Source organism: Xenopus tropicalis, chromosome 9, assembly GCF_000004195.4.
Source record: "Xenopus tropicalis strain Nigerian chromosome 9, UCB_Xtro_10.0, whole genome shotgun sequence".
Lineage (NCBI taxonomy): Eukaryota > Metazoa > Chordata > Amphibia > Anura > Pipidae > Xenopus > Xenopus tropicalis.
The window spans coordinates 24,811,585-24,839,127 of NC_030685.2; the positions used below are offsets into that span (position 1 = coordinate 24,811,585).

The 27,543-nt window shown below is 39.4% G+C and overlaps 1 protein-coding gene across 2 annotated transcripts; it reads right to left on the reverse strand.

The window, feature by feature from the left end:
* Window positions 1–5,985: 5,985 nt before the first annotated feature.
* Window positions 5,986–27,452, reverse strand: crym (crystallin mu). Of its 2 annotated transcripts, none has more exons than XM_031892471.1 (8): window positions 27,324–27,452; window positions 24,454–24,604; window positions 13,120–13,182; window positions 11,275–11,376; window positions 10,057–10,240; window positions 8,844–8,965; window positions 7,180–7,264; window positions 5,986–6,242 (listed from the first exon to the last, which is right to left on the reverse strand). In XM_031892471.1, exons 2-8 carry the CDS (start codon window positions 24,589–24,591, stop codon window positions 6,175–6,177), a joined length of 762 nt encoding a protein of 253 aa, XP_031748331.1. In that variant the 5' UTR covers window positions 24,592–24,604; window positions 27,324–27,452; the 3' UTR covers window positions 5,986–6,174.
* Between the last annotated feature and the right edge of the window lie 91 nt (window positions 27,453–27,543).

Consider the following 27,543-nt stretch of genomic DNA (forward strand, 5'->3'; position numbering starts at 1 on the left):
CTTCGAGCCCTGTACACTTCTAAAGATCAAAATCGGACCTTAAAGAAGAACTAAAGCAAAATAAGGAAAGAGTGTTGCATATTTTGTTTTGGGCCAATCTGTGCCTCTGAAGGTTACCCAATAACTCCCTATCTTCTTTCTCTGGACTACTGTCACCTACCTAAGCTTAGGGATCAACTCACAATGTACAGGCTATAAATAAAATATTAAAAACACACAGGTATAGGATCCCTTATCCGGAAACCCGTTATCCATTAATTTCCGAATTATGGAAAGGCCATCTCCCATAGACTCCATTATAAGCAAATAATTATAATTTTGAATGATTTCCTTTTTCTCTGTAATAATAAAACAGTACCTGTACTTGATCCCAACTAAGATATAATTACCCCTTATTGGGGGCAGAACAGCCCTATTGGGTTTATTTAATGGTTAAATGATTCCCTTTTCTCTGTAATAATAAAACAGTACCTGTACTTGATCCCAACTAAGATATAATTACCCCTTATTGGGGCAGAACAGCCCTATTGGGTTTATTTAATGGTTAAATGATTCCCTTTTCTCTGTAATAATAAAACAGTACCTGTACTTGATCCCAACTAAGATACAATTAATCCTTATTGGGGCAGAACAATCTATTTGGTTTAAATGATGTTTAAATGATTTTTTAGTAGACTTAAGGTATGGAGATCCAAATTACGAAAAGATCCCTTAAGCCCCAAGTCCCAAGCATTCTGGATAACAGGTCCTATACCTGTACATAGCTGTTTGGTAATTAATTCAGATTCTCATTACATGGCAGCTCAGAAACCAGTGCAATTATCATTAGAATTGAATAATCAGCCCAGCAGCATCAGCTTCTATGTCAGACAAACCTCATTTTCTGTATGATGATTAGTGACAACCCCAAAGCATAGCTGCTCATCATTGGCCAAGAGCACACTGAGCATGTGCAGTGCCACTGACACTTCTAACAAAATCCAAGATCCAAGTTGTCTTGTGACAACGTTAAAGGCCTTAATCATTACTGATATAGAGATGCTGAACCTTTAGGATGGTGCAAAAAGCTCAGGATATAAAATGCAGCATTTCTAGCAATATTCATTTTTAGGGTTTAGTCCTCCTTTAAGAATAATAGTTCATTATAAGGGTACAGGTATACGAAAACACTGCTGTATCAGTCGTTCAGCCATAGTTCCAGTAATTCTATTACAATAGTAATTAAATATTCAGCCCAGTCTCACACACATCTAGCATTTATTATAAGCTTCCAGAAGCCAATAGGCATTATCCTCAAATTTCTCTCTAACTGGCCATCAGGCTGAGCATCCCCAACAACTGCTCAAACTCACTCCCACCCCCAGTTCCAGTAGGTAATCACTGATATAAATATATGTTCTCCCAGCACAGTAAATATATTGTTGTGCTTGATAAATAGCAGTCATATCAATAACTATCGGGATCCCAGGCTTCAAACTCTGATTTCACAGTGTCCATTTGCCTACATTTACAGAACATGGAGACACTGGTTGGGGATCACTGTCCTAAAATCTTTGTGTACTTTACTACTGACCGTATTAAAACATCAACTGCCTGGAAATAAAGACGTTCTTGTTTGGCTTGCATGAAATATCCAGTGTCCTGGTCATTCACTCTACAGGAGTATTCCCCAGCTGCATGGTGAGCATTCTCCCAAAGGTGACGACTTAAGTAAAACTGTAGTACAAAGGGCCGGGAGTTGCACCTTTACTTGACCTGTCCAAGGGCCTGCACAATCTGTATACAGCTCAAATACGCACACACACTCATATGTCTTAAAGCCAACACTTACAGGTATGCTACATTATTTTTGATTGTGTATGTTGGGCAATGCTGTTAGACCTAATTAAATATTTTTCGCTTCTTGCACCCTGCCAGTAGGGTAGCCACCCGGTCGCTATTTGACAGACCCAGCCTGTAAATCACCATCTAGGACCAGGGTCAGATATACAAATTTACTGGGACCAGTACATTTATAATACCTTATAAATCCCTCCCTTCACTGACCTTCCCCCTAATAAGAATAGACCAGCCTATGCCCCCTATTTACCTTCCAAGCCCACCTATTTCCCCACCCTGTGATGCCATTGTGCCATCCTTTTGTAACATCAACTACCCCTAATTTATATATACTATAATATAGTTATATATATTCCAGCACTTTTTGCAGAATTCATCTGAATCTACAAATTCCAAATTATATATATATATACCAGCACACACATATACACACGCAAATAATATGATGTTATTTAAACAAGAATTACCTGAATAGTTAACTGAAGGTTCCAGTTTGTCTGCCTCATTTTTTCTTTGATTTAAAGCAATTAAAACCCCTTTTCCTTCTAACAGGTTTGGGGTGTATTCAGTACAAGCATTACAATTTCCACTTAATAACAATGTCTTTTTTAATTAATGATACCAGGTGGATAATATGACACACTTGGATTAATACAAGGTTCCTGTCTTTTATAATTACCAAGGTGGAATATAAAAAATTCCATTGTCAGTGAACAACAGGCAGGGTAATTGGAATAGGAGTCTGTTTCTAGATGAATAGTTACTTCCCCATACAGTGCTAGTCCTTACACGCAGCAGCACCAACATATTATAGGTTTATGGCAATTACTCACTCTTAAATAGCATATTCTATAATGGGCAATGAATGATGATTGTAGATCTTAGAGACTGGAGTCCAATAATACTGATTTATAGCCATTGTTTTTGCGGCTCTGGACTGTGCATGAAACTGCTAGAAGGGAATCACACAGAACAATAGGCGCATTAGGGCTCCACAGAGGAGAGTGCCTCAGGGCAGGTAGCTGCTTCTATACACAAATTTTTGGGGACAGCCTCTTGCCATGTAGGAAATTTTAATCAATATGTTTCCTGTTAGTAAGAATGATCCATTGTTGTACCTTAGGTTCCAGGGGAGTCATCCATTTGACAGCATTTACAGCATAAAACAGATTAAACTGGTCTTTGAAACCTACCTAAAAAAGATGAATTTCTGGCAACAGCCTTCTTCTTTGCCTGTGCCAGGAACCATTGTGTCAGCCCTGGTGCAGGAATACGCGGCAGATATCGAAGAAACATTGCTTGCTTTTGAGAGCCTATATACGCCGTGTGTGCCTGCACCCCAGCCAATTCAATGGTTTCAAGTGCAGGCAAAAAAGAAGGTTGATGCCAGTGTGCCAGGCTGATTCTTGGCCTCTGTTTATCTGCAGGCAGAGAATTTGCCCCTTGTGACATCAGCAACCTTAGCCACAACTTTCATTTGCTTTATAAACAAACGCTTGCGCAATTACATTTATTTTCTGCACTGGACACAATTGTGGTGAATGCAACGCTGCGCTTGGCCACAATGCCGCTGAAAGTTTGGGGAAAATGCTGGACTGTGGGAAAAAAAATGTCAATTAGCATCCGAAATTGCACATTTTGCACTGTGCTTGCTGTAGTAAGTGAGCTGATTTGTGCTTGTTCGTTGCCCCATACATTGCAACCTGCACTGGAATTATATATATTTGGTTAATGATTTTAAATCACACCAAATCAAGGATTTACCCATAAGCAGGGTATAGATGCGTCATGGCAGAAGATGTTATGGCTAGATACCATTTAGCATAATGAGGAACTAATTGCTTTTCTGCATAATTACAACAATAACAATATATTTCAAAGCAAATGTAATTAACTGATGTACCTGATCAGCATAACAGTTTGGCAAGACTGCAAGACTGAATATATTTGTGAACACTTCCCCCCCCCCCCCCAGCATAATCGCAAGATGTGAGACATACGTCTTTGTGTTACTCTCTAAAGTACCTGAAGTACTAAAAACACGGTCCATTTTTAACACTTTGCATTTTTCCCTATGCTTAAATGAGCAGAAGAGGTACAATCACTAGGGGGTTTCAAAATGTTAGGTACCCCCCAGTGATTGTAATCACTGAATCACTCGCAAGTATCCTGGGCCGGTGCAGTTTTCTGCTAATAGGAGCACTGCCCTGGGTATCAGGTAAGTGATTATACTTACTGGGAGAGCCTGACACTTGGCACTCACCAGTGACTGTACCTTTCTCTCTCCTTTAATAGATGGGCTCCATATATTTGAAGAGACTAAAACGGATCCAAAAATCAGTAATTTTCCCGAATAAGAGAAAAGGGCACCACAGTCTTTCATTACAAGTTATTACTTAATAAAGACAAGAAAGCAGTCCTCCATTTTTCCTGATTATTTGGCCATTGGAGACACTTTTTATTAGTAAACAAGGTTATTTTCCCACTGAACAAGAAGGCTCCGGTGCAGGATACAAGATGCCAATAGGTTTTATACACTCAGAAATGTAGGGCTTATTTATGGCGCGCAAGTGCAGCTACAGTCACATGAAGGTAACAGTTGTTGTGTGAATCAGAGCTATTCAATAAAAGTACTTGCATCTAAAGCTGCATGATGAATCAGACCCAATGCACCTATTGATGCTGGGAAACCATGGAGACCATTGTCAATAGATGCAGCGTACTTGTGGCACTTGCTGGTGGTTTTATTTATTTCCCAGTAGTGTGCCTAGTTTCTTTCTGACGTGAAAAGAAGTATGAAATTCTCAGGGATTACCAATAACCTCTGCGGATTTACCACATTCTTCAAAAAGATATATGAAAGCCAATGTGCACTGCAAGCAAGACCATGAAAGATCCCCATGAGAAAAGATCACATGCGAAAAACAGGAAAGAATTAATTTAGGTCATATAGTCAAGCAGATGCCAAGATGGCAAACATATTGCCTGTGATAAGCCGGAGACTCTAGGGAAGCGGCTAGGTATACAGGGCAGGCAGGGTGAATGCCAAAGGATAAAACAGCACAGTGTAAATGGAATAGTGAGAGTTCATGCATTCGTTCAGAAAATTACAATGATCAAGCAACTGTAACAAAAACAAAAAATAACAGTTGTTTTCCTGTTTATACCTTGTTACGGAGAATGCAGGCCTAATAGCTGGAATAAGCTCAAAGGATTTCTGCTTTTAGTTGAGAGCAGAGCTGCGCGATAAACTTCTCCCCTAAGCCTATTTGCACATTACTAGTAGCCATTATCAATTATTAACCTGGGGTTACACCTGGGGTACCTCTATGTGTAAAACACTGCCCATAACTGGACATGGCATTGTCTTTTTTTAGTGGGGCAAATTGTGCCTACTTGGCTATATTAAGCTTTGAATAATAAATTTCAAAGTTTTCTCATCAAGAATAAAATGTTTTGAGTAAGTGTTTGTGGTAAGTGAGCCCTTAACATGCCATTCCCTGGGGTCCCAGGCACATTCCCAGGGTGTAATGGTTGGTGCTGGCACATAATAGTGATGTGCAGGACGGGCCAAAACCTGCAGGTCCTGCAGTTTTACTAGCGGGTCGAGCAGGTTTGGGCCCACCTTTGCACATTGCTTGCAGGATGCAGGTGGGTTCAGCCTAAGCACTTACTTACGCCCTCCCAGTCCCTGACCTTCCTCTTCCCGGTTTCTGCCTATAGTTTGCTTGGCTGCCAACTTTTTGATGTCAGTGATGGGGCAGGTCTGCATTGGTCAATGAATACAGGTGCCTTGCCAGGTCAGGTTGGGCACTGATTGGGAGCAGACGGGTTAGGGCCGGGTGTGGGTTGACAAAATCTTGACCCACATATCACTAGCACCTACCTCTTCTGGGGGTTAGAGAGTGGTGGTTGGGAGTCAGACCAAGGACATGAGTGACAGCCTTAACCAATATTCTTTCCTCCCTCAGCCACCCACTTATTTGGTGTACACTGCTTTCTCTGCAATAACCAAAAACTGTAACGCACATATAAGCACACACTAGAGTATTTAAACATGAGACTATAAAAGACAACATATTGATATACTGTATGCAATAAATGTAAATGGGGTATTATAAATGCAATGTAAAAAATTAATTAGGCGACCATCAAGTAACTGGATTTATTATGTATTCTCTAAGAATCAGTGGGGAATAATAACAAGCAATACTGCACAGAACTAAGCCATAATACTTGACATTGTATTCAGAAACCAAGGAAATGTAGCATGTGTGACAGTTTTTTCTTTACTTTCTTTTCTCAAGAAGCATTTTCACTCCAACCTAAATCAGGTCATTTATTTTCAGCCAGCCAGGAGTCATACACAAGCTTGGCTGAAACGGTATCTTCCACAGCCATGCCTGAAATGAGATGAGATGAATTAAAATAAATCTGTTAGACTACAGACACTATTATACATTTCTATATTATTGCTGTGAAGCACCTGAATGCAGAACAAGAATCTACAATGGGTTCATGTTCAATGTCATTGGAATTCTCTTATATTTCTTACCAACAGTAACCCTGAAGTGCTAAGGGGCTGAGGTCTACTTGACTGTGGCATTTAGGGCCCTCCAAAAATTAGTAACTAGCTAGTAGTTAATAGCAGTTTTAAGGGCCGCAAGAAGTAGTGACACCTTGAGTACATATTAAGGTCTGAATGGATCATTCCTGGGTTCATCTGGTTTGCATTCCATATGAGCCTGATCTGGAAATCTGACCCTTTTGCCAACAACTGGAGCACAAGGTGAGGCACAGTAGAGATCACACGGAGTGGGAGATCACAGACCAATATATGGGATTTTCTGTTCAGCATTCAGTAAAATAATACCGTTATGGTCTTCTAAGGGGACTGCCTTCTGGCGAAGAACAGGGGGGGGGTTTAGCATCCCTCTCCACCTATAACTGGTCTTGATGTTCTTTGAGAGGCAATGGATAGCAGATACAGTGCTACGTTCCTACTGGGCTGCTGATTGGCTTCTGAGATGTAGCACAGAAGTGTAGACCATTTGAAGATCCTGCCTGTTCCTTATAACAGTGTCAACAGTGTTTTCTAAATCACCATAAATAAATTTGGAGGTAAAGAACAGCTGGCAAGTTTTACGTTGGACACCCCTGATCACAGTAGTTTTTTCCCCTCAGATTGCATTTCCCTGTCTTTCTGCATTGTACTTGGGCCTCTCCCCTATAAGCTGGCTATTGTTGATAATGTATGATTATTGCAGGATAAGTACTTCCCCTAAGTGAATCTATGGCGACAAGTTACGTGCAGTAGTCTGAAAAATATTCTGCACTTACCTACTGACTTAAAGACTGTGGTTTTGTCTGTCACGGCAGGTTTTGTTCCTTTCAGTACCTCCCCAATCTCGGCAAAAATCGATGCCTAAAAAAATTGGGAACATAAACAAAAGCCAGTTATGGAGGCAAGCAATCTCTGAGTGGTCACAAGGCACTTGATGAAAAAAGAAAAGAATGATAAGAAATGAGGGCTTGTGGTATTACTATTTCATTAGGTTATTTGTACATTTTATTTGCATGTTAATGAAGTCAAGTGGACATTACGAACACTAGACGAAAATCTAATCAGTGCCTATTCAGAATACACACAATGCCCCCAAGGCCAGTGGCAGCAATCAGGAATAATTCACAGCAGAAGTGGAACTAGAAGTGCTCTACATCTTGCTCCTCATAAGACAGCAAATTATACTCTTAACTTCCCTAGCTACTTACAGAATAGGCTCATTGGTCAAGAGCTATAATTTACAGCAACTACGGCCCCTTATAAAGGACAGACGACTTTAAGGGTTTACAGTAATTTTCTGCTCCGCAGCTGCTAGTTTATTCCTCCCAGCCTCGATCCTGCAGCTAATTCTGCTCCAATTCAGCAGACTATTAAACTGCTTTTCAACATCAGAGGCTTAGCATTATTCCCGTGACAGGTAATAACACACATGTTCCAGAGATACAGTAAATATCCATATTACAAAGCTTCACTGGGACCTGAACAAGAATATTTTTATTGATATAACTACATCAATGTGCATAGCTATGGTCCCGTAGCAATAAACATTGTACTTCTGCAATGTTACCATCCAATATATACAGATAAGCCAGTTTGTGACAGTGGGGGCTGATGTGCAAGGACATTAGCAATTCACATAACCATTAAGATTTTTACAGTACAAAATGGTTTTAATACTGAAGTGGTAATAAACAGGGTAAACAGCGGAAAAATTTACATTCATGGCTTTCTACAGACTCCTTTGTAGAAAAGTTGACTTGGTGCCACAAAATATTTTAAAAAGGTGCTATCTGAGAACAGGTTGTCATTAGGAATCACGGACCCTATACTATACCTAGAAGGTCCCCACTTATAAACCCATTGGTGGCCCCATGCACACAAAAACACTGTTTTGTCCCATTCATTCCCAAAACCCAGCCCATGATCAACCCCAAACATAATCCACTCTTCACAAGTCCTGCCTCAGTTGAAACACATTTTTACATCTGCTGGGGCCCTCTCTGCTACAGGGCCTCAGACTGTAAAACCCCCTGTAAGAAAATACCGTCATCCCTTTCTAAGAGGCTGCGGGTACAGACTGCACAGATGAAGATGAACCTAAAGAGGCCTCATGGGGAAAAAGAACTATATCTTTAGTATGGCAAATCTAAAGCACATGTAGTACAGGGTTTAATGGGTATACGTGCATGGAAGAGATGGAAGTAGGAAACTGGTGATTGAGGCATGGCTGTTTGGAGGCCTATACCACATTTAGCACTTGGATCTATGGCCTTTATTAGCCATTATACATGCGTCAGGATGACCAGTGATAAATAGGATACCATAGACAAGACAGAAAAGTAGGAGCAAATGAATTCCTATGGGTTAACCCCAGAGAAATGCAGAAAGTGATCTATGAAATTTGGGGCAGTGACAAAATCTCCTAATAACAAAGTTGTACCTTAGAAATCACTATATCTCCAGACTCTTTTGCAGCTGCTTCTTTAGAGTCCACATACAGCACACAGCTCTCCATAAGAACATCATCCAACTCTCTCCAGTCAGGTCGGCAAGCTCCAATAGCTGAAATGTGAAGCAAATTCTAACAGAGACTCTTATCCCCTTTAAGCCATTTTCATTTCATGCATTGGATTCATAAAAATTAGATATTCAGTTAACCTATATTGACTAAGGGGCACATTTACTAACCCACGAACGGGCCGAATGCGTCCGATTGCGGTTTTTTCGTAATGATCGGTAATTTTGCGATGTTTTCGTATTTTTTGCGTTTTTTTCGGCGTCTTTACGATTTTTGCGTAAAAACTTGAGTTTTTCGTAGCCATTACGAAAGTTGCGCAAAGTCGCGATTTTTTCGTAGCGTTAAAACTTGCGCGCAAAGTCGCACCTTTTTCGTAGCGTTAAAACTTAAAAGGCGCGACGTTTTGCGCAAGTTTTAACGCTACGAAAAAATCGCGACTTTGCGCAACTTTCGTAATGGCTACGAAAAAATCGCAAAAAAACGAAAAAAATCGCAAAATTTCTGAAAAAGTCGCAAAATGTTCGTTTCCAATCAGAATTTTTCCAATTCGGATTCAAAATCGTGTCTTAGTAAATCAGCCCCTAAGTGTATTTGAGTGTACTAACCTAGTCAAATCTCTCTGTTAACTTCTAACTACTTGCTACATGTCAGTTGGAGAAATGCAAATTTCTGCTTGTGTTGGCATGCTTAAATGAAACTTTTGAGGCCTTAATGCCCTGGTTAATTATCCCAGTAATGGGTTGCTAGAAGCCATAGAAAGGATAGATGAGGCTTTTAAAATAAAGCTGAGTAGCAGGTCAAAATGGCCTGATGCTGTCGTCATTAGACCGGGGTTTCTAATTTGTCCAATAGATATCTGTCCAATTTTCAGACAGATATCAGACAAATATCAGCTTAACGCCTTGTCAATGGTAGGTGTACAGTACAGAGCTCCTTTGCATCTCCCCATGCTATACCCTTCACCTTAGTCACAGTAATAAGTGCAACACATACACTGGTGCTAGAGTTAAGAATACCATATAACAGAGATAAAACTGCTGTAAGAATTTATTAATTGTATTTACAAAAAGTTATGATATTCCTTCTGTCGAATATTAGTATTTTTGTTAGTCTAGATGTCTATTGTATCATTTACCATTTATGTGTGCTCCAGGCTTGACCCAGTCTCCAAATAACACTGGTTCTGTTGCCATTGTGACTGTGATGATTACATCAGCTCCGCTCACTGCTTCTTGTGGCGTTGAACACACATGCACTTCTCCCTCCGCTGTTCTGGCAAACCGTTCTGCTTTTTCCCTGGTACGGCTCCAAACTCTGACCTAAACAATTAGGAGAGACATAGAGCAACATGAGAGCTAAACAAGTCTGTAGTCACAATATGAATTGGAAAACTACTAATCCAACATCTGACTAACGATGTTGGGAATACTGGGAATAGTAGTTTCCCAGTACAATCAGAAAACGCCTTATTACAGCTAGAAGAGAGCAATGAAACTGGGTTAGAAGGAGCTGATACTGGTTTTGTATCCTCCTAAATGTATCTCTAGAAGTATTATCCAGAGACAAAAACAAGACAAGAAAATGCTGAATCGAAGCTATGCATCAAACACTAGTTCAGTCAACAACAGTACTATGGTTTGGCCCAACCCTCACAACTTATTCAGCCAGAAAGAGAATTTTCCACAGCCCAGACGACTCCCTGAAGCTTCTGGCCACCAATGAAAATGTACGGGTTGTACAGTAGATAGTTCTGGCCTTGAGAGGTGCTTCTTAGTGCGCCTTTCTTACTTGTATCACTTGAAGCACCAACCACTTGATGTAAACACATTTTTAGAATTTAACAAATTGAAGTGATACCCTTTAGTGGAAACATTACACCTTAACTTTCCCCATGGTGCTGGCATAGTTTTTCAAAAGTAAAAAGTAAATGTGGTTGAAATCTGGATTCCTATTAGAAGAACTCTGCAGCATTAGAGGTTACAGCTTTAAAGCATAGGTGTTAATGTAACATCTACCAGTTGCCATCACCTACCAACCCCAGCATCCTCAGCCAGCAAGCTGATGACAGGTCTTATGGATCCCTTGCTCAAAACCTCTGAAACATCCCTCACAGTTACAAGATGTAACTGTGACTATAACTGCAGTGTTTGTGTGATGACTTTGAAAACTGCACCAAATTACCCAGTTGGCTTCACTAGGGCCATTCTTAACATTTCACTGAACTTCTGCCTGCGGGAGAGATAAACATTTTAATTGTGTCCCCAGCAGTGCGAGGCTTGTGTCTGAATGCTTCCCAAGCTGGTCAGAGTCAATGCACCAATCATTTCCGTTCATAATTACTGCCCTTATTTACCTCTTTGAATGAAAACTGCTGTGTAAAGACTTGGTAATGACTTTGTGCCTGAGCGCCAGATCCCAGAATGCACAAGATTTCAGCGTGCGAGGGCTTAAGGAGCTGCAAGAGAAACAGATTGCAACAACTAAACATCAATTCCTTTTTATCTTCTTGGCACCGGTGTTTAGCATTAACGATAAACACACCATTTATATTCCAAGTGCACTTACAGTTAGGATAAAAACTGGCAAATGTCATAATATTTACAGCATTGAAACAACATGCAGAGATATATATTTGCCTTTATTTTTTGAGGCATGACATGGATAGATGTTACCTTGTCCTCTATTGTTAAAACAAATACCATCAAATGATTTATATATATATCCTTATGTAAAAATTGGATGGAAGCAGACCCGGAACTGCAGTGCTGCAATTTAATTTTATTAGGCACTGTGTCTAATAAAAGTTAATTGCAGCACAGCGCTGCTGTTCCTGGTCTGCTTCCATCCAATTTCTACATATTAATTGCATTGTGGTACCTAGGACAGGCCCCAGACTAGCAATCTGTGGATTCTGGCAAGAGGGACTGCTGTGTGATGACATAGAGAGTCACTAGTTAGTGGCTCTGTGGGGGATGTTTGGGCCTCTGTATACATGAAATGCTAGGGCCTATTTTGGATTGTACTCCAAACCTGACCTAGGATTGGGTACAGGAGCAGATACCAAGGATTAAAAGTTTATATACACTGGGTGTTGGAACTTGTAAATCTATCATGTATACATTTCATCATATGTATGCACCTGTATATGATGATATATGTATATATGATATATTCATATGCAATGAACCAGTGTAATCGCATGAAGATGGAAAGGTATTTCGGGTGCTTTGTTACAAGTGGAAGAGTCTGGACACCAATACCAAATACTGGCAAATTTTTGTCTGTATTTAGCATTTGTCTCCTCTTGTTTTGGTACAAAACCATGGGACAGAATAAAAAATCAGATAATCCAAATTTGAACCACCATCCACTTCACCAAAACAAATGAATCTTTAGCATTAAAATCCCAGCCGGGCCCGGATGTCCAATATGTTATAGGTGAGTTATTGCTGTAGTAATTTTGGCACAAGCTGCAGTGAGGGAAACTGCTCGGCCTGCTGATCTTATAACAGCAAAAGCTAAGGTGATAGCAGAATGAAAATTTCAGGGTTCCTATATGCAGGCCTAGACTGGCAATCTGTGCATTCTGGCAAATGCCAGAGGGGCTGCTGTAAGATGCCATAGACAGTCACTATTTATAGGGCTGATGGGGGCTGTTTGGGCCTCTGTGGACTTGAAATGCCAGGATTATGAATCTCAGTCTCGATCTGCCTATATGCAATATAAATATAACATTATAGAACCTAACTTTAAAAGCAATGTGATATACTGCAATATTGTATACTGCCTCTAGTTCCACAGACTTACACAATTTTTAATCTTCTTGATATTTAAGAAAAAGAAATGAAAACATGAGAGTAAAACCGGCAGAGTTTGAAATTTAAAACATGAGTTAATCTCTTAATGGAAATACTGAATCTTTATCTTAGGGTTATGCTCTATGCATCTATTTCATTTCAGTATTAACATGGGGCTGTGATGCACATTATTGCAAAGGAAATTGAACTTAGTTTCTAAGTGAGTTGAGGATTTAACTCCTAAGATGTCACTAAGAACCCAATTGTTGCCAATTTCTCACTTTACCTGCCATAGTTAATGCAAGTCAGTATCTGATTAATTTGGTTTCTTTAAAGAAATCATTTGAGGAAAATACTATTGCTTTAAGAAACTTGGTCAAGATAAAAATATAACGCCTCACCTTTGTTGCTATTGCTGAAACTGCCGCCGTTCTTTTATCTGTAATGACCCTCCCATCGATTACCTAAAATTTAAAAGAACAATGTCCCCATCAATGCACAATAAAGAGAAACAATAAATACTTCTCCATCTTTAGCTACAGCTACAGGATACACAATCTCTCTGTCCTGTTCCCTCAATGGCCACATATACACACCGAATCAGAATACTATTTTAACACACGAGCAATGTTATAACTTCACCAATTTAATTGGTCTCCCTCTCACCTAACTGGCTATTTTCCAAGCCAGTGAGAAAGCCAATGGGCTCATTTATCCCACACAGATCATCATTAATGTTATAAACGTCAGTTTATTGGCTTTATCTACGCATTGCTTGGAACTGGAAAAATATGGATGGTTTATTACGGTGTGCTTGGCAATAATGCATGGAGTTTATTACCATTACTAATCCAGCTATGTTGTTAACAAACATGTTTGGGTTCACGTTTGTTCTGTGACCTGCTCAGCTCACAGTAAAGTTACAGACATACAAAAGCATTGTTGTAACAGTTATCTTCCTATATAGCTATTTCCAGAGGTTTCTATGGTTGCAAATAAGCCCTCACATGTGTTGACTTTCAGGCTGAGCTCACCAGCCCCAAAGTATGGGATTGTTTAGAAAGTTTCAAGCCATCCATATGTATAATATGTTAAAGCTAGGAAAACTGCCAATATGCCAGGTGTCAGTGGGCCCTCCTGCTCGACTGGCCATTTGCCTTGCATGTCTATACCATGGCCATTTCCCTTTTTCTGTAGGAGAACAAAGAGAAGAAATTGAGGAAAGGATAAATAATAATATGTAAGGAGAAGTGGAAAGGGGGCGATATCACTCCAACTTGCAGCGCAGCAGTAAAATGTGACTGAAGTTTATCAGAGCACGGGTCACAAGGCTGTGGAACCCTGGGAAACGAAGAACATGGCTAGCCCCATGTGAAATTTGAGTTAAATCTGTTTGTACTTTAAAAAAACGGATTTCAATGCAGTAGAAGCTCTATTAACTAATCCATTTTGAAAAAAAACATGTGTTCCCATGACAGTATTCTTTTAAGAAAGAAGGAAAGTTACTTTGGAGACTGGGCCTGTGGTGAAAGGTTTTCTGGTTTTCTTGACCCCCGTTCATTATAATAATTTAGACCTACCTCTCACTTGGCAACCATAAGGCTCTCCTGGGGCAGACATGAGAGTACAGTGTTTGTGCTCCATGGGCAATGTGTAGTATATATTTTTTAACTGAAATACTTAAAATACCCTTGTGGTTACATGTTTTGTCTTTATATTGAACACAAGTGCACATTTTCATCCTTTTCATTTTTAATGTCTGTTTTGCCTTTAATCTTCTCATGCCACTTTGCTGCTGCTGCTGCCGCACATTTCTCTCTGTGAGAAAAGCATTGGAATGTATCATCTTTGCTTTCTTTTATTTCCCACGTCAGTATGAAAGTGGAAGGAATAATCAGGTCAGTGGCAGAGAAATAAAACCCTGAAGAGCCATAAACTGACACCATTTTAAGCAAGAAATAACAACAAAATGCTCATGTATGCACTCTTGTACAGATGAAAGCTTGCCTGTCTGAGAAGAACTGTCTGATACAGATACAGTATGTGGCTTCAATAGGATGGAGCTAGAATTTTTTTAACATTTTTCCTTCTGAGACTGCTAAACATACCAGCTGATTTCCCTGTTGTCAGCTTGTCACAAAAATTAGTTGTATGTTTTATATGTGAAAAGAAAACCAGTCTTTACAATAATAACAACGTATGCCAAATACCAACAAATACAGCGAATAATAAAAATAAGAGGAACAGAAGGCTCAAGCCATCACAGGGATAACCAGACAGTCACGCAAATAGCTACCGAACACTACATAACTTTACAAAAACTGTATGTAGTCATAAAGCTAGAATTGACAGCAGGGCTGCCATCTGTAAACTGTTTGTATCCCAGGCAAGTGTTGGATTTAATTACCTATGTGGACTCACTGGAGAACCAGACCTCTAGGGCCCCATCACTGCCAAATATCAAAACACCCTCACCGGCTGCAATAATCACAAGCCTGTGCCCCCATAGCCACACACTACTTTGCCCACTGCCCCCTGTTGCATCAAAGGACTGGTGGTAGGTTGGGGCTAGAAAGAGAATGAGTCTGGGGGTGTGGGTGGGCAAGGCCCACCAAGATTTTTCTAGTATAGAAGAAGCATAACTTGATTTAGGGATGGCCTTATCCATTGAGCAATGGGGAAAATGTGTTCACATTTTGAAAAGCCAAAAGATGCTTTCAGCCCACATCTGTTGTTATCTATTAAAATGGTGGGAGATCCATAATGGCACGGGCAGACACCTGGTGTAAAGAATATGAGGCAATTTTAGAAAACTAGGTCCACCATTGGCTGCAAAAACTTGCGTGCCATCACGCTATTCCTATATCCCAAGATGATTCTGCAACCTTTTCTACTGATGAACAAATTTGAGAGGGAATTTAGCCAGGATGGTGTTTACTTTGAAATTAACTTTTAATGTAGCATAAACATTGATATTCTGAGACAATTTGCAATTTTTTTTCATTATTTATTTTTTGTGGTTTTTCAGTTATTATTAAGCTTTTTGTAAAGATGTTCTTTTGTTTGAAATTTCAGCAGCTATCTGGTTGCTAGGGTCTTGGTTACTTAAGAAACCATGCAGTGGCTTGAATGAGAGACTGGAATATAAATTGGAGAGGGACTGAATAGAAAGATAAGGAATAAAAAGTAACAATAAAATTGTAGCTTCACAGAGCAACAGTTTTCGGGGTCAGTGACTCTGATTTAGGTTGGAAAGATGTAGAAGAGGAAGGCAAATAATAGAAAAACTATAAAAATCAATAATAAAGACCAATTGCAAAGTTGCTAGGAATAGGACATTCTGTAACATACTAAACATTAGTGTAAAGGTGAACCACCCCTATAAGTTTACTATTAATTTTAAGCCAACAGCCACATATCAGGTAGTTAGAAGAGACAGTTTCTATTATTCATTTAAAACACCAATCAAAATTGCTAGTACCAGGCCCGGATTTATGGCAAGGCCAAAAAAGGCCAAGCCTAGGGCGGCAGAAATTTAGGGGCAGCATGCCGCCCAGCCGCACTATAATGTTGCTCGCATATGGAGCAATGGGGACCGGAAGCACAGAAACTCTCCCCACTGCTCTATATGTGAGTTAAGTGGCAGGCAAGCGTGCACAAAGGGTGGGCAGGCAGCAAAAGGGGGTGGCCTCGAGGTGCCCCATTTCTGAAATCCAGCCCTGGCTAGTATACTAGTGGCTCAACACCAGTTGGAGAGACCACCCCAACTTAAATGTTAACATCAGGACCTTCTTCTGATTCTCACAAAGCCGTTAATATCACTCCCCAACACCATTAACCTCTTAAAAGTATTTGGTAGTCTGTCCAACTTTAAAGTCAATTATTCAAAATCTGACATATTGAATATAAATGTGACGGACAGAGTCGCCCTGACCCTAAAGCAAAGCTTCCCATTTCAATGGGCTACGAAAGGGATAAAGTATCTAGGTATTAAGTTGAATAATGACCTGAGCAAATGCTATCAAGACAATTACTTACCATTATTATCCTCCCTCCGGGTCCTACTAGATAGCTGGACCAAGCTCCAATTATCATGGTTCGGTAGGATACAGGCAATCAAAATGACCTTCATGCCAAAAATTCTATATCTTTTGCAGGTTCTACCAATATTTATTCCGCAATCCTTTTTCTCGAGTGTAAAATCCATGATAACAAAGTTTATATGGGGAGGTTTCAACCCCAGGCTGAAATACAATATACTCACCCTCCCTAAAGAAAGAGGAGGACTAGCTCTCCCAAACGTATACTTATATTATATCTCCATTCACCTTGTGCGCATAACAGATTGGATAACTAAGAAGGGAACTAAAGACTGGTGTAAACTAGAGCAAGCATATGTACTCCCACCATTAGAAAACCTGCTATGGAGCACCAAAGAAAAGACAGTATTGGCTGCTCAAAACCACTCCCTAATAGAGGCAACATTAAAAGTCTGGCACAAGAACAAAGAAACCTACCAGATGGCCCACCATCCCTATATCCTCCAGCCTCTCATGTACAACCCCGACTTCAATCCCAGTATGGAGCATGCCTCCTTTACAAGGTGGAACAAAACAGGTGACAGACCCACTCGAATCAGTGACTTTGTAGGTGACAACAAATGAGTCATATCACTCGCAGAAATTCAAAAAAAATGGGGCACACACCCCAGGGACATCTGGAATTACAATCAAATACATACATACATATCATCGTGTAAGGGCAGAGAATGGAATAGACCCCCCACTATGTGGGAAAAGCTAATCTTATCAATAGAGTCTAAAATAAGCATAGACAAACCCCTTTCCAGACTGTACAACATGCTAAATACGACAACCTTACAAACTCAAAATCCACATTGTATGGCCTGGGAGAAAGAATTAAACGTAACAATCACACCTAGTCTATGGGATAGGATCTTCAGGCTTGTTCATAAAGCATCGAGAGCATCAAGAACTAGAGAAGCAATATACAAATTGGCCACTAGGTGGCACTATACGCCAGCCAAATTACAAAAAATGTACAAAAACAGCTCCAACCTCTGCTGGCGCTGCAATCAACAAGTGGGGACCCACACACACATATGGTTAGCCTGCTCAAAGCTTAATCATTTCTGGAAAACGATAATAGAAACAATAAACGAAATAACGCAATTTTCTATCAAATTAGACCATTATGCATCAATATTATTATATGCAATACCAGAGAAAGACATTACCCTAGTGGACCCTCTCACATTACATTTGTTACAAGCTGCAAAGTCACTGATTCCTCAAAAGTGGAAGTCTCCTAATCCCCCCACTTATAATGAGTGGCTAACCAAAGTTGAAGAAATAAGAAAACTCGAAGAGATCTCTTTCCTAATACAAAACAAAAGCCAACAGTATAGAAACATATGGACACCCTGGACAGATTATTTACAGAAACTAAGCCAATAAGGGTATGTACACCATAAGGCCATTAGACCATTAACGTAAAAAATTCCCTCCCCCCAGCAAACCAAATTTTCACCCCTTACAGGTAATAATAAAGGTATAAAATGGAATCCACTGATATGTCTATAAAATGTTTGAAATTGTTGAAATGGAACTGTGAATATGTACCAGTGTCAAGACAGTTATGACTTGTTGTCAGATATGCCTTCACCTTATGACTAAAGGTGGCCATACACGGGCCGACTATAGCTGCCGATATCGGTCCCTTGGACCGATTCGGCAGCTAATCGGCCCGTGTATGGGGAGAGCAGAGCGGCCTGGCCGACCGATATCTGGCCTGAAATTGGCCAGATCTCGATCGGCCAGGTTAGAAAATCTGGTCGGATCGGGGACCGCTTCGGCTCGTTGATGCGGTCCCCGATCCGACTGCCCCATTGCCGCCCACATAATCCGATCGTTTGGCCCCAGGGCCAAACCATCGGATTATTATTTTTTTTACCTAAATGGTCCCCGATATCGCCCACCCGTAGGTGGGGATATCGGGGGAAGATCCGCTCGCTTGGCGACATCGCCAAGCGAGCGGATCTGCTCGTGTATGGCCACCTTAAACAAGCTTGTAAAAGAATGCTATTTACTTTCCCTCCCCTCCCCTTTCCTTCTGTACCCCACCCCTCCCCCTTTGCATTTGAAAATCTAAAATAAAGAATTTAAAAAAAAAAAATGTTAACATCAGAATACTGCCATGATCTGCTAGTTTTCACCCTTTGCCAGCCAGCCCTTGGCTTGGAGCATGCTCAGTAGTGATGATGGATGCACTCTGAAGACAGAGATGGCTATGTGTACAACACGCAACACCAACATTTGATACTTCGAACATCAGCATTAACAGGCAGAGGACCCAGGCAAGTTAACTAGGTGCACTTGCCGTGTCCTTTAAAGGAAATCTATACCCCCAAACAATGTAGGTGTCTATAAAAATATACCCCATAAACAAGCTCATATGCACAACCCTGCTTCATCTAAATAAACCATTTTCATAAATATATACTTTTTTTTAGTAGTATATGCCATCGGGCAATGCTAAATAGAAAACTGCCATTTTAAGAATTAAGGGCCGCCCCATTGGATCACAGAATTCAGAGTGCACACAAACAAGCCAAGGCACACCTACATGTTAGGTCACATCAGCCAATTAATGGACAGAGCTCTGCCTTTTACTCCCACACTACTTCCTGTTACAGTTAGAGCTGCATTATTTCCTGTCAGCTGATCTCTGAGGGAGCACCCAGCCCATCACTAAATGGCGGCTCAAGGGAAAATATGTAAAAGGCCAATATTTACTGATTTATATAATTCAGTTTGGCAAGATTCTTTAAAAGGTCACTTAACATAATATAACCTATCTGTTGGTTAAATATTCATTCTGGGGGTATAGTTTTCCTTTAAGTGCCCATGCAGACAGGTTTATGCTGTCAAAAATGCAAACCCTTTCAAAATCAAAATAAAAGAAAAGAAAAACAAATGGCATAAAAAAGATGTACCACTAGCTATATACATGGATGGGTTTGTTCACAACACAACAGAGATAGACAAAAATAAGAAAATAATAATAATGTTTATGGAAAGGGAACAAAAGCGTTCAAAGCCCAGAGAGTTAAATGTTGAGTACAGAATTTCAGTAAGTTCCAAAGCAAAAGGTACTTGAAACTGTTATATATTTTAGGTTTCTGTTATGTTGTCCACTGTTTTATTTTAGGAAGCACTGGCCTATTTTCCTTGTTGCTGATTCTGTAGAACAACATTGCTTTTATTTTTTTTTATTTTTAAATAGTTTTTGATTAGTTTGCTAAGTCACTGCAGGATTCATATAGACTCCCCTTTCCTTTATTGGTTATAATTCAGGTCATTCTTATATTATATTATGCAGAATCAGCATTATTTTCTAAGCATGACAAGTTTATTTTCAGTAGGAAGCATGCCAGTTTCTAGCCACTGTATGGATTGTTGCTGCTGTACAGCCGTCTGGCTTTCTGCCTAAGGCCCTGTGTGAGCCAAGAGGCTGCTCTAGTTGCCCAGATCATCAGAATCAAAATACTTATTTGATGCAGCTGCTTCCCTTGTGTTAGTAAGTATGTACCTGCTCTATTTATAAGTACAGTTTAGCTTACAGATTTACAGTAGAACCCCCCCCCCTTTTTACATTTTTCAGGGGACCAGAAAAAATGGTGTAAAATCTGTGAAAATGCAAAATTTAAAAATGCATTGTGCATTATACCCTGTATATTGGTGAAACCACAAACATGGTGAAAAATGAGTGGAAAGCTTGTTCTCCTTAAAAGTAACTTAACATAATCTAGACAGTAATATCTTGAGACAATTTGCAATTGCTCTTCATTTTCAATTATTTGTGGTTTTTTAATTATTTAGCTTTTTGTTCAGCCACTCAAGTTTGGAATTTCGGCAGCTATCTGGTTACTAAGGTGCAATTTAGCCTAGCAACAAGGCAGTGGTCTGAATGAGAGACTGGAATATGAATGGGAGAGAGCTTGGATAGAAAGATATGTAATAAAAAGTAACAATAACATTAGAATTGTAGCCTTACAGAGCAATAGAGTATTTTTGGCTGTCATGGTCACTTACCCCTATTAGAAAGCTGTAAAGAATCAGAAAAGGAAAGAAAATTATTCAAGAATTATACAAATTTAAAAATGAAGACCAATTGAAAAGATGCTAAGAATTGGCCTTCCTATAACATACTAAAAGTTAAAGGTGAACTACTTCTTTAAAATCAGGAAATGTCAAATTGAGATTTCACTGTATTTTCCCTTTAACTTACCATCAAGCATAAGGGAACTAATCAAATGCAGTGAAAGAGAGCATATTTTGCTGATGCATAGTCCTGACAGTACAGGTATGGGATCCCTTATCCGGAAACCCATTATCCAGAAAGCTCCAAATTACGGAAAGACTGTCTCCCATAGACTCTATTTTAATCAAATAATTCAGAATTTTAAAACTGATTTCCTTTTTCTCTGTAGAAATAAAACAGTACCTTGTAATTGATCCCAACTAAGATATAAATAATCCTTGGGATGCAAAACAATCCTATTGAGTTTAAATGATGTTTACATTATTTTTTAGTAGACTTAAGGTATGGAGATCCAAATTACGGAAAGACCCCTTATCCGGAATACCCTTGGTCCCAAGCATTCTGGATAATGGGTCCTTATCTTGCAGTCAATAAAAAATAATGTGCAAGTTAGGGGACGGATAGGGGCAGGAGGGGTGACCCTTGTAACCCTTAATGAATACAGTGCTGCCTAATACAATGCAGATGCAGTTTCAAATACTTCGCCACCCCCAAAGCTATAATGTCTGGTGACAAACTGCTCACTAATTGCCCAATGTGCCAGTGCCCTTACAGAACTTAAATCCCTTCTGAAAGTATTAACAGCATCTCATTCCAAACCGCACACACAGAGCTGCTTTACCAAAGGGTAATGAAAGGAAGAAGCAGCAAAAGAGGCAAAGCAGGTACGATGATCCATTAGAGAACATATTGCTAGAGACTAGTATAAAACAGAACATTATAAGATAGTGTGTGCATTACGTGACAGGCCAATCAAGCCTGCCAATTTGCACAACAGACTTTTAGCAGTGATGTGACCTTGCTTGACTGGAGCAAGAATTACAGTAAGCGCAGCTCGCTGATTTGACAGGATGCATGTTTTGATGAATTGCTTCTCTGCAGAGAATTGGAAAACCTTCAGTACCTGTTCCTCCTGATCCTAGAAAACTTATTTAAGGGTAAGTGCATACCCATGTCATGAGTAGTAGTTATCTAGCATGTATTTCTCTTAAAAACAAAGGGGGATTGTGGTAAAAAAAAGGGGCTGCAGTTAGAGAGACTTGTACTGGTGTTTTACATAACTAATCGAGATGTTCTCTATCCTGCTGAGAAGCTTGTCAGGTATTTTCCACCAAATTCAAGAAACACCAAATCCATCCAGGCCCAATGTCATTGACTATAATGGATATCCACTTGTACAGGTATCGGACCCCTTATCCGGAAACCCGTTATCCAGAAAGCTCCGAATTACGGAAAGCCCGTCTCCCATAGACTCCATTATAATCAAATAATTCAGAATTGTAAAACTGATTTCCTTTTTCTATGTAGAAATAAAACTGTACCTTGTAATTGATCCCAACTAAGATATAAATAATCCTTATTGGATGCAAAACAATCCTATTGGGTTTAATTAATGTTTTATTGATTTTTTAGTAGACTTAAGGTGTTGAGATCCAAATTACGGAAAGACCCCTTATCCGGAATACCCTTGGTCCCGAGCATTCTGGATAATGGGTCCTATACCTGTACCACCAGTGCCTAGTCATGGACAGTTTAAGTTACCAGTGGGCCCTGGCAAAATTTTATTGGTGGGCCCCCACTGCCCAAAGAAATTTGTAATAGAGTAACCCTCAAGTACTTGAAATTCAATATAGTAAGGCAGGAAGAAGAAATTAGAAAATACTGATACCATATGAAAATAGGAAAAGAAATTAAAAGAACCATACTGTAGAGCTCTTCCAGCTGATTGGAATGAGGGGTGCAATTAATTGAAATGAGGGATGCTTCTGCCAAAAGTTATCCCAGATGAAAGGTATCCAGAACATATCAACAGAACATATCCCCTGCCTTTAAAGTAAAACTAAACCTACTTATAGTGACTAAATAGATTTAATTCTCATTTAAAATCATATTTTTGCAAGACAATTTCAGGGCAAATGCTAAACAGACCTCCCCCTCTAACCCATAGCAGTACACATTTTGTGGCAAAAATATATAACTATTAGGTAAGAGGTGTTGGCTTCCTTTTACCAAATGTATCAAAACTGAATTGTTTAAATAAATTACAGTAGTTCATCCACCAAAAGAAAGCAATCAGGTCATGTTAGACTTTTGGCTGATAATTTGTGCAAATACACTTTTTTGAAAAGATATGTACTTGTTTGCCCTTTCCAACAGAAAGGATAAAGCGCCCTCTAGTGTATTTTCCTAATATTAAATACAAACATAAATGTACTCTTTGATCCAAAAATGTACATTGTAGCAGAAAACACTGAGCAAAATGAAGGGGTGAAGAAATGTTTGGTGTTTGTTCATGGAAGTGTAATCATATGGCTCAGTCCCCTTCCTTTCTTTCACAAGGCAGCTCTCTCATGCTATATGATGATACAATGTTTTTAAGCTAAGCAAATAAAATATATTACTTTTTATAGGAACATTGGCTGCTGTCCATTTTTCTATAGTTATCTCTATACTATAACTATGAAACATAAAAAATTAAGACCAATTGAAAAGTTGCTTAGAACTGGCCATTTTATAACATATTAACGTATCATGTCCAAACCTTTAGGGCAGGGTTACGCGAGGAGATTAGTCGCCCAGCGACAAATATCCGTTGTCGACCGGCGACTAATCTCCCCGAAATGCCATCCCATCGGCTAGAATGTAAATCGCCAATGGGATGGCATATGCGTCGCTGCAATGTCCCGCAGTCGCCCCGAAGTTTCCTCTGAAGACAACTTAACTGCAAAGTTAACCCTGCCCTTAGGTTACATTATCCCAAACCAGACAAAAAAATAACAACTGGTTTGGGATGGCAAATTCCATAGCTCATCCCGGGCAATGTTAATTTAAATTTTAAAGGGTTTTTTCAAGTGGATTTGATCCATATCTTTTTTTTGGTGAATAGTAACATCTGATTCATAATTAACTACATCAACTGATAATGAATTAAAGTTATTTAGGTATAGACTGATTTGTTGCTAAATAAAGATATACTTTATATACTACTAAAGATTTTGGATCAGTCAGAACTGATAGTTCCATAGCAATCACAATTCAAAAAGTTAGTTGTTATTTATTTATTTAGTTAAGTTAGTTGTTATTTATTTATTTCCATCCAGATGGGATTTCAAGGATTCCCCAATAATAGTGATTACCAACTCTACCAGACCCACTTGCAAGTTGCCAGTTGCAAACCCTGTAGTAGAAATCTGTTTCTGGGGAGTTTCTGCAATTTTTAATCCCTCTTAATGGCCACAAAGTGAGGAAAGTCATGTGGGAAATTTTGCTAGAGTTGCGCAAGCATAGCCCTGATAATTAAGCTACCCCATTTGTGATCTGTGAATGTAAATGAGTTGATAATGGTAGCTATTGTTCAGTGCTGCCCAACAGCTCACCAACTCTATACTCACTGCCTTCAGTGTCCCATTACTGGGCTCAAACAGAAGCACCGTCGCTTGGTGGGAAGGAATTTCACTGGATGTTTTCTTTTCATAAAAAGTTACTACCTTTGTAGTTAGAGCATCATCCCACTTGCTGTATGCTGGCATCACACCGAGAAAGCTGGAGAACAAAAGAAAATGGATTTTATTTTCGGTTCAATACTGAAATTGTTGTGGTTGGTCTCAAAGCTAATACAGGTATTGGACCAGTTATCCGAAATGCTTGGGGCTGGGCATCACCATCTTTTAAGTCTACTAAAAAATAATTTAAACATTAAATAAACCCAACAGGATTGCTTTGCATCCAATAAGGTTTAATGATATCTTAGCTGGTATCAAGAACAAGGTACTGTTTTATTGTTATAAAGAAAAAGGAAAGTGTTAAGGGGGGTTCACAATAAACCCACAATAGGTGCAACATGGGAAACAAAGGAAATATCAGTTCAGTGCCAATTCATTGTTCTATTGATATTGCTATCTAAACAAAATAAAAACTATTAATCAATATATATTCAAACACACAGGCAAATAATAAAAGTCCCAACTTTTGGCTCTCCAGATGTTGCATTCTAGTTTTGATACATCTGGTAATGTAGAATGTGAAACCCTAAGCTCTTGGATATTATGACCCAGGAAACAGTACTGATTTATTGCAAGATTGCGGCATGTACTATGCAAAAACAGAATATTACCGATGTAAGTGCCCTGCATTAATGCCACACAGAGCAGTAGTAAGTTTGATCACTTACCCACTGTATTTAGCCACTGGAACAATGGTCCTGATGGGCTGAACAACTCCCCCTTCACTGCCACTGGAGAAGTGAATCAGAGCTTTCTCAAGCAGGGGAATGAGAGTGGCAAAGTCCAAGTACTTGTCCACTACCTTAGCCCCAATGAAAGCCGGCTGCTCGCCCATGGTAATGAAGTTGCACAGTACAGGATTCAGAGTGTGCAGAGCATGCAGAGCCAAGAGATCTGCCAGCTTGTAACTTTACTCTCAGCATTTTAAACTTTTTTTTTTTTTTTACAGGGAACCACCTCTAACTGCCACTCCCCCGTTGGACTGTCTCAGTACGGCCTTTTTTTTGGGCAGGGCAAGGAGGGGGCAATGCATGAACTGTGTCCTGTATGTGCACAGCTAACTAAGCTCAATAAAAATGTACTTCAGCAGAAGTTTTAGCAGTTGCATTCCAGCGTTAGTGTATATTTGTGTGTCCAACACATGTTCCAATTCTAATAAAATAGAGAAATACATGTTGAAGTCACACAAATGCTCTTACATAAATGTACAAGTATGGGCTCCGTTATCAGGAAACCCATTATCCTGAAAGTTCTGAAATACGGAAAGGTCATCTCCCATAGACTCCATTATAAGCAAATAATTCTAATTTTTAAAATTGATTTCCCTTTCTCTATAATAAAACAGAACCATGTACTTCATCCGAGCTAAGATATAATTAATCGTTATTAGAGGCAAAACAAGCCTATTGGGTTTATTCAATATTTAAATAATTTTTAGCAGACTTAAGTTAAGGAGATAAAAATTACGGAAAAACCCTAGGTCCCGAGCATTCTGGATAACAGGTCCCATACGTGTATATACACAGGGGTAATATATGCCTTCAGCATGCATACCAATAAATGCACATTTATTGTACAAGGGAACTTGATGCAACAAAGGAATAGTTCCAATGGGGCATAAAGAAAGGATGGACATAAACCCTCTCTCTCATAAACATACAACTGCACAGCCAGAATGTGAAGCAAATATTGCTCATACATAAAAATGCATGTGGAAATCTGATCCTAATTTGAACCAGATTTAGCAGCAGATTGCCACCACAGTCAGATCTGTATTAACACTTAATGGGACCTTTCCACCTTTCCTAATGCTCTACAAAAATGTCTTGTTGCACATGAACTGCTCTGCAATTGGACAGGATACAGAAGTGATAAAAGCAGAAACCTCCAACTGAAAAGAGATGATTTTGTATGTATGTATGTATAACTTTATTTATAAAGCGCCACAAGGGTACGCAGCGCTGTACAGTCTTATTTGCCAAATGCATTGTAAACAAAACTGGGTCAATGTCAGCACTTCTAAAGTACCCCTATTCCTGGGCACCTTGCATCAGGTGGGCCCTAGGAGAGAGCCTAATTCCAGGGCTATAACTAGGAGTAGCCAAGAAAGCCACATGCCTAGGATTTAGGGAGCACTAGACATGTACCTCTTTTGTAGCCTAAACTATTGCGGGCCCTTGTGACAGCAGACCATGCAGGTGCGAGGTGGCTGGCCGTATTGCCTAGGGCGTCCTATTTTGCCTAATTTGCCTTACAGAAGTTTAAAAACTGTGTGCAAATGGAGGTATATATATATTGTAAATGATATGTGAATAATTATGTAGCATAATAATGTACCTTCTGTAAAATAAAAAGATATTATTAGTCACCTGGGAGTCCCATGGCCAAATAAAGGCACAATACTGAAGCCAGTGTGTTTTTATAAAGTTCACAGAACTCTAAAGTGCCTTATAATATCCTTATGTTTTAAAAAAGGGGGTAAATTATTTATTATACTACACAAGTTTCAGTGAATCATGTGCCACAAATTCCATCACTAAGCACTGATAACAACTGATATAACCTAGAACCATTTAAAAGGATATAATTTAGAGTATATTCATGGCTCTTGTGTATTACAAGATTATGCACATTTTTAAGCAAAGCATTGTTGCTTCCGTCTTACTGATGCACCTTCTCAGAGAAACTCTATTAATACATATTTATGCATGTGCCTGAATGAGTACAGACCGATAGGGAAGAAGGGGCTGCACTTTAACCTGTGATCCTCTGTGGAAAATGCAGGAGAGATCCACCACAGGGCAAAATTTCTGTATGTTAAGAGTCCTCAGGAATATTCCATGTTCTTCCTATTTAGCCTCTCTTCTAAGGAAAGTACAGACAAGCATTATTTACTTTGTTTGTGGTGCATTTTAAACATTAGTTCAATGCACAGTTTCCGTAGGGCATGCATGTCTAAGCTGTGAGTATAGCTCAGCA

What these genes read in the sequence shown, in the direction of transcription:
- crym (XM_031892471.1), bottom strand. Translation starts at nt 24,591, where the DNA reads ATGCCAGCATACAGCAAGTGGGATGATGCTCTAACTACAAAGGTAGTA. An exon ending in AGCAGTTTTCATTCAAAGAG is followed by an intron (nt 10,241 to 11,274) that starts GTAAATAAGGGC and finishes CTAATTGTTTAG; the next exon opens with GTCAGAGTTTGGAGCCGTAC. An exon ending in CACAGTCTTTAAGTCAGTAG is followed by an intron (nt 6,243 to 7,179) that starts GTAAGTGCAGAA and finishes ATCTCATTTCAG; the next exon opens with GCATGGCTGTGGAAGATACC.